The sequence below is a fragment of the Brachycentrus maculatus genome, unplaced genomic scaffold (assembly GCF_059751285.1).
Source record: "Brachycentrus maculatus isolate JH-2025_06_01 unplaced genomic scaffold, ASM5975128v1 h1tg000509l, whole genome shotgun sequence".
Taxonomy (NCBI): domain Eukaryota; kingdom Metazoa; phylum Arthropoda; class Insecta; order Trichoptera; family Brachycentridae; genus Brachycentrus; species Brachycentrus maculatus.
The window spans coordinates 723,009-735,000 of record NW_028281255.1 but is presented as its reverse complement, the minus strand read 5'-3'; the positions used below and the strand labels follow the sequence as shown (position 1 = coordinate 735,000).

The following is an 11,992-nucleotide window of genomic DNA, read 5'->3' as shown; positions in this document are numbered from 1 at the left end:
AAAAAAATACATAGGCTTATTTTTTTAATATTTTTTTTATCTTCCATTAGTGTGTTGTTTTATTGAATAATTCAAAGTTTTCAGTATTTACATATAAAACATGTATTTTGTACTCTTATTTCATGGAAATATTAATGTTCAAAACATTTTACCTACTTTGATTATTAAAATTTGTTTGGCAAAGCTCTTTACGTAATTCGCACTCGGAAACAAGTCCAAGAAATTCATTATACTCCGCCTTAAATAAACACTCGTACTTTACTCAAACAAAAATTAATTAAACTATGTAGATTAAAGTACACTTCATCATAACTAAGTAACAGCATACAATTTACTTGCTGCTTTGTAAACGCAGTATTCGCGAAAATCACTTTTGTCAAGTAATTCTCTAGTTTAAAATATGAAATATATCTTTAATAAATCCTTCGCTCCTGATACTCATGTTTGACAACTTAGAGTACATATATTTGTATATTAAAAGCATAATTTACTTTGTGGTATGGTAATATAACACTTCCCTTAGAATTCATCGTTCACTTTGTGTAATACCACCACAGTAATTTAAAAAACACTACTTCATGACTATGGGTTTCGGAAAAAATTATTAATAAAGACTTGCACATAATAAATTTCAAATTAAATGTCTACTTTAAAGAATATTCCCATTGTGATCCATTTGTCTTCTCGCTTTCATTCAAATTTTAGTATTTTATAAATGCCAGATATTATGATGGAATGATTTTTCCGAAACCGGTTGTTACAAAGTTGTGTTTTTTTAAAGTTTTTAAAAAGTGGTATTATACAAAGTGAACGATGAATGAGAAGGAGGGTGATATTTTAAGTACATGCTATTTCTTTTTTTCGATTTGACTAGAATTATTATAACGCGTGAAAAGACGTTCGAAAACATAAAATGACTTTATAACATCGGAAGATCCAAGTACAAAAGTGACATTAAAAGTGCCAAAATACACATTATCATTTCATCATGTCGTGGATGCCACCAGATCTCGCGTCTCTCTGCACGGTCCACAGCACATCGACGGCCTGCAGTCCAGCATCCATCGTCTTCGTCGCCCTGATAACAAGGCTGTTTGGTCAATCAAAGGATGGACAATCCCAGCCTCAAAAATACACATTCGGAGGACCTGAGCAATATATTAATAATCAAGAAAGTCATTTTCCAAACACATACGACTTAAGATCTCCAGCTTATTCATACGTTGGCCCTTCAAGAACACCAGGTAATCAGCAATCAACTCAGAATTATAATCCGAGTTTCTCAAATAGTTTGGTCGGTGATGAGCCTACAAGAATACCGATAAATCCGTTGTCTTCCCAGAATTATAATCCAAGTTATTCAAACGGTTTCATCGGTAATGAGCCTACAAGAATTCCGGTAAATCCTACATCTTCTCAGAATTATAATCCAAGTTATTCAAATGGTTTCGTTGGTGATGAGCCTACGAGAATTCCGGTAAACCCAGTACCGTCACAGAATTATAATCCAAGTTATTCAAATGGTTTTGTCGGTGATGAACCTACAAGGATTCCAGCAAAGCCGGTTTCTGTCCAGAATTTCAACAGAAACCCAACTTTTTCTACCGGTTTCGTTGGCCAAGACGTTCCTTCAACAAATCCAACTGGACCTTCGCTTTATTCAACGACTACATTCTTCAGCCCACCTCCTTTTGGTAGCTTTGGTCCATCTCCTTCATCAAGTCCATCCTTTGGGTCAAAATTCTACGATTCTTTCGATAAAGACTTTGATTCGACTAAACAAGAGGTCATAAAGGCAACAGAAGATCGCATTTCTGACTTTGCCAAGTCTTTTGGATTCGATTTCAACAGTTTTGGTGGATTTGGAGCTTCGAATGACGATGTATCTGAAACTCGAACTTACACAAGAAAATCCAAACGACAAGTTAACACCAATCAAGCAAAAAACGAAGAATTTGACTTCATTATTGTCGGGGCTGGTTCAGCAGGATGCGTTATGGCGAACAGATTATCGGAAATCAAAAAGTGGAGGGTAAGTGATTTTTCACAATTATTCATTAATATAAACAAATAATGTCTCTCATGTATGTTTTGATAACATAAATTACTTAAATTTTTATTAATTATGATACTGTATAAAAATTTTCCTCTAGATATAAAATAATTATAAGAGCAATGAGAAGCAACAAATTTTCACATGAACATACTTAAATTAATGAAATAAAGAAATACAAATTCAAAATTACAACGCAATAATACAATTAAATAATTTAAACTACGCATAATATAATAATTTGTTTCTATTTAACTTTTATATCTTCTGTGTTTATATTAAAATGTATTATGTTAAATTTATATGACCGTTGTCAGTTTCATTTTCATTTAAAATTATGTGTTACGAAAAAGCATTTTTTAGAATTATTAATCTACGTTACGATCGTTTCGTATATTTGTGCTGACGTTTTACCACATTGCAATGGTTTTCAAAATGATTTAAGCAATATGATTATTGGTATTTTGTTTGAAAGGGTTATACGAGTATTATGATGTTTTAATATATGTATATCCAACATTTTGAGTGTCTCCAAATAAATCTGGGTTTTCTCCACTTAGGATTTTTTTTTCGTATCATCATTTATAATATATATATATATTTTTTAAATAAAACATTTACTAAGTATTTAAAAATAATAAAGGGTTTGGATCTTGCAAAAAAAAGGGTCTCTGCTAAATAAAGGTTTTGAACTAATACGTACTGTGCCATGAGACTTCCGTATTCTTCTCATAAACGTTGGGATGTCAAAATGTACTTGTGTACAAGATTCATACGTCACTATCTTATGTTTCTCAATACGAAGTGTCTCCAATGATATTCCTGAGATCTTAGCTATCAAATTTTTCTAGAACCAAGGTATTCTTTTTCTATTGGATGTTTTGTACGTAATCCGAATTGTCCCAAACTCGAAGCGTTCGCAACTCGAAGTTCCCCGGTAAAGTAAACAAGATAAGGCATTTACTTTATTATTAACTTCTACTCCGCAACGCTTAAGTTATTTTCTGCTCTTATCGCAAATGCGGGTTTGCATAAAAAATAAAGTACCATCGCACGGTATCTTTATAGTTTTTCAAGAGGGCAGGAGGTCAGACCTTCGTCGTTTTTCCGACATCTCCAAAAACACGTCAATACTTTCCGTTCTACATGTTTTCCTAATAGAAATACATTGCCTACTTTTATATCCACATTTTATCCTTGTGTCCCATTTTCTCGAAAACTGCCTAAACATTTCATTTTATTTCACGGTTATCACTTTTCTCGACCTTTCACTCCTTCCTAATATCCTTATTTTTCACACCACAAATAATAGACTTACGACATCCTCGTGTTGACCTCATTTTGTGAACCTCTATTGTTGATATTTTAACACCCGTTTCGGTGTTTTTTGTACTGAAAAAATATCAACTTATTTACCTCCCGTCTATAGGGTTTATTTTTTGAAAACCTTGTCTTTAAAAATAAACTGCATCCTTTTCAACTTACCTTAATAATTACTAATATTTATTATTTTACTTTTTATTTACCTTTTGGGGGGTTTGTCTTGCATTATATATCAGTATTGTACTGTTATCTTCATCTAAAACAAGTTTTTTTTTGTCCGACTGCTTAATGAAGTGGTAATTGAGAAAGTCAAATTAACAATATTGATTTATTTGACTCCATTATTTATAAAATATTTGTAGATAAGGGCTTCCACCTGTTAAAATCTGATATAATTAAATCGGTTTGTATGTTATTCCTTAAAAACAAAACCTTTTTTTAATTAAAAAGGCTTACATTGAATTTTAAAATTGAGTATTAAAAGACGAATAAATTCCTAAGAATAGGCAATATTTAGGAATCGGTATGAAATGTGATCCAAAAAAATAACTCTGCTATGTCATACTTATATTTTTTACTACGATTCTTATCAAATTACCATCGTACTTTACCTATTTTATACTTATTGTACTTTTTATATCATCAATAAATTATTTAAAATTAAACTTTTTTCAATAAACGGCTCAAAAAACAAAAAGAAAAGAATAAAGATATTTAAATGCAAATGCATATCATAAAAAAACATGTGTTTTAAAATATATTTCCATGGAGTAAGTAATAAATCATATGTATGTATAAATAATTGACAAACATAAAAATTGTAAGCAATAAAATTATTGAATGATAAATAAAACCGTTCTTTATTAAAATAAATCAGATTATAAAAAAAACTGGTTCTATAGACTGTATTTTGGATACCCTAATAACCAATTAAGATAATTATGCGAAAGAAATAAGATTAAGAATCAACAATACATATTTCAATTAATAATTACGACTTTTACCAAAATATTTCGCTTTTATACATTTTCCTTATCCAAAGGAGTGTTTGAGTGGATAAAGTACATAATAATTTTATCGGCAAATAATCCGTTTGAAAAGAGCAAAGTTTAACGCCTCAGTCAATTTAAACTACGGGTTAAAGTGAACTGAAAATAAATAACTTAGAGTTTCATAACTCATTTCTCCGCAAAGTTTTCAGGCGACAATTTAAAAACGAAAATTTCCGCGTCGGTACTGTATTTTCACAAACAACTGAATTTTATGAAAATTGCTAAACTTCAGCAAATGGATCCTTACTGGAATATCCGTGAGCATTCGAACTTCAGTCATACCGCTCGAGTGGAGTCGAGAAAACAACTCGTTTGTATATCATTTAGTCATTCTCTTGCTCCTTATTGAGCTAGAAGGCATCATCATAGATATCGTCGAGGATTCCGCACTATTTTTGATATAAAGAAATTTGTAAACAGGAACTTCGTCGTAGAATATCTTGCAAAAAATTAACATAAAACACAAAAAAATCGTGTTATCTTTATTTTATGTTTTTACCGATATTTTACTGGGAATGTGATTTACTGTACATGTAGATGTATGCTCTGCGTGGTTAATTTTGAAAATAAAAACAGTTTTTTTTACATATTATGGGAGTCTCAACTTCCGACTAAATACTCTTTTAAGTAAAAAAGTATCTTTCGTTTTTAAATGAATGAAGATCGAAATCTGAGCATCCCAGGGATGACTAATTTAACTCATCATGCTTTCAGCATTCTGCCCATTATTGCGCATCTTTATTGCATTATTTTTTTTAAACTTGTATATATGCTAATATTTTTTTTAAATCTTTTAATTTTTATTTTATGTCTTTACCGATATTTTTCTAGGAATGTGATTTTCTGAATACGTAGATATATGCTCTGAAAGGTAAATACTGATTTTTTTTACGTATTATAGGAATTTCAACATGAGATGAATTATATATCGTTTTTGATTAATGAATAAGGAGATTAGAGAGATCTGATTTCTGAACAAAGGAGGGATGAAAGCAGAGTGAACGCTGTTGAAATGCGCTCCCTCAGACGAATGTGTGGAAAATCATTCTATGACAGAATTAAAAACGAAGATATAAGAAAGGAATGTAAGGCTGAACGAGGAATAATTGAAAAGATTAGGAAGAGTTCTTTACGGTGGTATAGACATGTAGAGCGAATGGATAACGAGAGAATGACTAAGAAAATATATGGGCCGAATGTGAGAGGGAAAACAGAACGAGGACGACCGAAAAAAGACTTGGCACGATCAGATCAATCAGAACCTAAAATCTGGCGGTGTCAAAAGTCTGCGTAATCGGAGGGCATGTATGACTAGATGTATGGATGTGAAGGAGGCGAGGAGTGTATGTCAGGACAGAGTGGTGTGGCGTTCTATTATTTCTGCCTACCCCTGCGAGGAAGCGGCATGATAGTTAGTTTGTTAGTTATAAGCAATGGTATTTTCAATCAAAATAACATCACATCTGAGGAATTTTTAAAGAACATTTTTGGTTTTTAAAATGCAAATCCAATTTGCCGCGTTAATTCTTTGTCATGGGAAAATATTTTTACCAGCAAAAAAATCTGTTATATAACGTTTTTCTACGTTAAACATAAATACAAAAAAAAGATCGTGCTTAAAATAGAAAGTTCAATTTTAACGTAAAGTGTACCTATAACTAATTTCATTAGTTCGTGAAGAAAATTGGTATTTTTTTACCATTGTACTCATTTTTAGACTTTCAAATATCGATTTACTTTCTAGTAGATTTTGAAACATCGAATATTTGAATATTTGTATTACATTTTAAAGTGAATTACTGGTAAAATGATGTATGATAGATGTTCGAATGGTTATATAAGGAAAAAATGTTAGGATGATATAAGCATTATCGAAATTATAAAAGGTGTGTTGAGATAGTTTGTACATATGGATCAAAGTTTGATCTTTCTTTTTTCATCATTTAATGATGAAGAAAGAACAGCTTATCATTTTAAATATTAAAAAAAATATAATTCATAAGGAACGAGTTTATGGTTAAATAAAATTTATAAAAATGTCGACTAATAGCCACTTATGGGATTGAGGCAAGAGCAGTTACTTCTAGAAGAAAATCTGGACTTCGAACCTCCGAGATCCATAACCGGAAACACATTGCGAGACCGAGTAAGAAATAACGACATCCGTAGCATGTGTAAGATGGAGGATATCGTGAGGTGGGGACGACAACGAAGGCGATACTGGAATGATCATGTAAACAGAATGTCAGATGACAGACTTCCACGTACCGCCCTTCAAGGAATCCCTGAAGGATGCAGACTCCCAGGTAGACCTCTAAAAAGGTGGAAAGACACCTGGGAGTCAACATCCCAAGAGCTACAAGCGGAGGCACAAACAGATCCTTACGATCTTGAAAAAGAAGAAGAAGAATAATAATAAAAATATTACTTTGCCATGCAACTCATGAAAAAATTATCGACCCTGATATTTTTTAATGGCTTCTGATCTCTCACCTCTATCAATATTATTACCGTATGTAGAATTTTCCTCTTCACTCACATTTAACAGTAAGAGCAATGCGGCTGTCCAAACTCAAAACACAGTAAAGGACATTTTTTTAGTACTTTTTTTTGCATTCTTGGACTAAGTAGATTCTACTTAGTCCAAAAATGCAAAAAAACGTACTACGAAAAAAATGTCTCTTACTGTATTTTGAGTTTGGACAGCCGAATGGTTGTCGATTGAATTTAACTGAATAATGAGTGCATTAGACATAAATTTAAAATCATACGTCTAAGTAACTTCACTGCTAACTTAGAATCAATGAAATGTACCATATAAATTCATGTCTCTAGCTAGATAGCGAGTGTTTTTGGTTAGAATTTTCACTCATGAATAACATGAAAATATAGTAACTTTAAACATAAAGAGTAAATCCACTCACGAGTAGGCAAAGGCTATGAAACTTAAGAAGTTGAAGCCTAGTAGGGCCATGATAAGCGGTGTTGCATAAGCCGTAGCTAGATTTCAGAGTCACTTGGACGTTGGGTAATTGAAAAAACAAATACGCATAAACTTACTTAACAAATCTATCTATCTTTACCCCTCAGTGCAAAAGCATTGATTTGATACGGTGTCTGCGTGATCGCCAATAATATGAGGATAAGGTGATCAGTTCTGCGCTCTACATAAAAGTGAAATATCGTATAATGATGGATTACATACAGGCGATAAAAGGGAAAGAATTTGTGTGAAAAAAAAAACTGCATCTTATATTTCTTTCCAAATTCTTGTAGGAAGAGACTTCGTATTTTTGTACAATAAAATATTTGTTACAATCGTTATTTTATAAAAAAACTTTGAATTTATATTTTTAATTAAGGGTGTAATTTAACGCACGAAAGTTAGCTTTTCTGCTCGTTCTAGCTGAAAATTTCTACTCTTTTCATAAATCTTCCCTCTCCTAAGAACAGCTTTTATTAAAATAGCCGACTGAAAATTAAAATTAGTCGGTAGTCGGATAATTTAAGTAAAAGAAGCTGTACCAATAGATGGTTCATCTATATTAAAACAAATACGTACATTGTTTCTACTGATAACAAATTGATCCAATGTTAAATCGATCGTTAATTATAAAAGTCATTGTCATTATTTAGGTATAAGTATAAGTTTAAACAATATTTAACACTGTCCCTTGTAATTGCAAATGATAAATATTTATGCCCCAACCAGAAACATGAGAAACCGTCAAATATTTTATTGAAATAACAGCCGGATAAAGTCTGGATTTAATAATCCAATTCACTGAATTTAAAACCTCGGCAATGATTTCGCGGACCATACAGATAACATATATTAGGCTGATGTATAATTACTTGCAGGCGTTGGTGACAAAAGTGTATAATGTGTGCAAGGAAACTGATTTATTGATGAATGTTAGCCAATCCAAGATTATGGTTTTTGAAAGAGAAGAATGCAGATCTGAATGTGAAATATTGGTAAACGGAGAGATTTTGGAACAGGTAGATGATTTCGTGTATTTGGGTAGTATGTTTTCTAGGGATGGAAAGATTGATAAAGACATAGAAAGGAGAGTGAATGCTGGGAACAAAGTGAATGGTGCACTGAAATCAGTTATAGCAAATAAAAACCTATCAGCGGAAGCTAAACTGGCAGTGCACAACGGAGTCCTGGTTCCGACTCTAATGTATGGAAGTGAAACATGGAGTTGGCAAAAGAAGGATGAAAGTAGACTGAATGCAGTCGAAATGCGATCTCTCAGAAGAATGTGCGACAAAACGATGTATGATAGATGTGCGAATAGTGAAATAAGGAAGGAATGCAAAGCTGAGATAAGCATTATCGATAAAATTAAGAAAGGTGTGTTGAGATGGTTTGGACATGTAGAACGAATGAGTGAGGAAAGAACGGTAAAACAAATTTATGAGGCGAATGTTAGTGGGAAAAGAAGCAGAGGAAGACCGAGAAAAACATGGCACGATTAAGTATGCCAAATACTTGAAAGTGGTCAGGTTAGGAGTCGTAACAATCGGCGGGTATGTATGAGGAGATGCATGAACGTGGAAGAGGCGAAGAATGTTTGCAAGGACAGAGTAGTGTGGCGCTCTATTCCTCTGCCTACCCCTGCGGGGAAGCGGCGTGATGGTTAGTTAGTTAGTTATGTATAATTCCTTGTCTAATATGTTCACCCTTGTTTAATATACTTAAAAATATTTAAATATTTTAAACAACAATTATTACATGTACTATATTTATTATGTACAGATTAGCTACGGCCGTAAATAATATATAAAGGGAAAAAAGTCCTGGCTATTATAAAACAAATTTTTGAGTAAAAAACTACTTATATTTGCTTAAAGCCTTCTTAGAAACAAACCCGGGATTTCCAGCATGGTAACCATAAATGTATTAACCAATACACTATGTAGGAAGACAAAAAATCAACCATTTGCAAACTACACCGCAAAAAAACCTTCAAAAATAGTTTTAAGTTTATGATATTTACATATTGTCTAAAACTGTCGCTGGTTTAGTACTTGTATATGTTATACATGGATATACTCGTATGTAATTTGGGTGCCACTTTTTACAAGTTGATTGCTGTATGTAATACAAGTTCAGCATCATGGATATCGACGCAATCATATGAAATTACCAGCTTTTTACACAAAATTTAAAATATAATTATTATCACAGTGTAAAAACCGAGTTGTGTCTAATTTGTAATTACATATGGTATATAAACAAAGTCACTCTGTAACGTAAAAATCGATGTAATTAAATAAAGCGGTTTTTTTATTCGTTATTTTAATCTTCGATAAAGGCCATCGATAATTCAAATCAGTCATGAGTTTACCTCAATCAATAATTATTTTTATCAATATACTTTTTGTGCCAGCAAGTTAAATAATTTTGGCGCAAGGAATAATAACCCATTGTTTTAACTTATGGGCCAACATAGTTTATATTTAATGCTGCCCGGGTTTGAATATTTTGTTAGGTTAAGTTAGGTTAGGTTAGGTTAGCCATTTTATTCCAAAAGCGAATATTACCCTGGACTAGTTACTTGAACCGGAGGGCTGATCACTTTTCCTTCATGTGTAAACGATTAACGATTAAGATAACACTGCGTTTATATGATGCAGTGCCCTACGCACCATCGGGTTCAGATGAAGGTTTGAATAATATACTAATTATTTTAATATATTGAGATTCTCTACACTTAGTACTAGATTTAACCCCAATCGATTTTTGGACACTAAAAAATTACTTTTTTATAAACCACGCGTTATTAATTGAAGTTAATGTATTTGTTACATCAAAAATATTTAAGAATACTTATAGTGTGTTCAAATCTTTGTTTACATTTTTTTACGTATATTGAAGTGTTGCATTTTGGAGTAGAAAAATCTTTTGAGAATCTCGGTGATAAATTTTTTGTTAAATTTAAATAGTTGTCACCCTTTAGTATTTGAAAAATTGCGGTTTTTTTATAAATGGATTCTATATTTGGGACTTGAAATTTTTTAAATAATAATTTTGTTTTAATAAAGTTATTTTGTTTTTTTTCAAAATAACTTTAATTATGGTTTTCAGTTCTATTTTCAATGAGTTCAGTATGTTGTTGTATGAGCCTCCCCATGCAACAATGCCATAAACATAGATTATACATGAACATGATACATGAACATGACCATTGATACATGAACATGATACATGAACATGAACATTGATACATGAACATGAACATTGATACATGAACATAGATGACTAAAGTTATGGAAGTCTTTGTATTCACAAGCTTTACGAACTGTGACATGCTGGTTTAAGTGATTATTTTATACACGTTAAATATTCCCATTTCAACCCATTATCAACTACTCAAATCACCAACATATGAGTAAATTGCGTAAATTTATAGTTTGAATGGGTTTTTTAACCCAATATTTATGCCAATAATAACATATGTGGTATGTCATTTCCGCGTATGTTAATTGACAGAAGAAATAAAAAATATTGACATATGGAAAAACACGTATACATTCACTAACAAAAAAAATATAAACAGGAAATGTTTGTAAAATTTGAGTTTATAATATTAATACTGATCAGTTAATTATCTGAGACAAAAAATACATTTAAATAATGCAATTATGATTGAAAAAAATTTAAATATTTTTTTAAGTAGCTATACTCGCCAATGCGTTGCTGTGGTTCATTCTGGTTAAAAGAAAAAGAAAGTAAATATAAATCACATATTTTTTACATTGTGCGGCTTCACCGCAGGGGTAGCAAGGAAAATAGAACGTCAAACAAAATCATTTTAAAAAACGTCATTGCAAAAAATCTTCACCTCTTCCACATCCATGCATCTCCTCATACATACCCGCAGATTATTCCGACTCCTGACCCTTTACCCTGAACCTGAGCATTTATATTTATATTTAAATTAAATAAAAAACCAACTAACCATCACGCCGCTTCCTCTCGCCTGTTCTACATTCATGCATCTCCTCATACATACCCGAAGATTATAACGACTCCTGACCCAGCCACTTTCAAGTATTTGACATAACTGATTATGTCAAGTTTTCCTCAGTCTTCTGCTTCTTTTTCTATCTACATTTGCCTCATAAATTTGTTTAACCGTTGTTCTTCACTCATACATTATAATTATGAATTATCAATACATCTTATTTACTTAAATGTGCAAAAATATTGTATGGTGTTGTGGACATAGTTTTTTTTTAATTTAACATTTTTTAAATATTAAGGTCGGTTTAATCTCTTATATGTTACTCAAGTGTATAAATTGATACCATATATAAAACTGTTTACAATCAGAGGGTAGATAGTACTTGAACAATTAAAAAAAGCATATATTACAAATTGATAAGGACAATGAGGAAGGACATATAGGACAATAAGACAATAAGGAAGGCAAAGGAAAAGGGGAGTTTAGGGAAGGAAGTTGAAAGAAAAACTAAGGGAGGTTTGATGGACAGTTAGGATTCTAATGATAAATTGTAATGTTTCAGACATTTTTAAAAGTTATAAGAAAAT

At 31.7% G+C, this 11,992-nt stretch overlaps 1 protein-coding gene across 1 annotated transcript in view; it reads left to right on the top strand.

The window, feature by feature from the left end:
• The first annotated feature begins 880 nt into the window (after positions 1-880).
• Positions 881-11,992, top strand: part of LOC148301884 (glucose dehydrogenase [FAD, quinone]-like) — a 52,314-nt gene continuing 41,202 nt past the window's right edge. Inside the window, exon 1 of the mRNA XM_088272566.1 lies at positions 881-2,032. Coding sequence (XP_088128692.1) covers positions 989-2,032 — 1,044 coding nt within the window. The 5' untranslated portion in view covers positions 881-988. The remainder of the gene's footprint in view (positions 2,033-11,992) is intronic.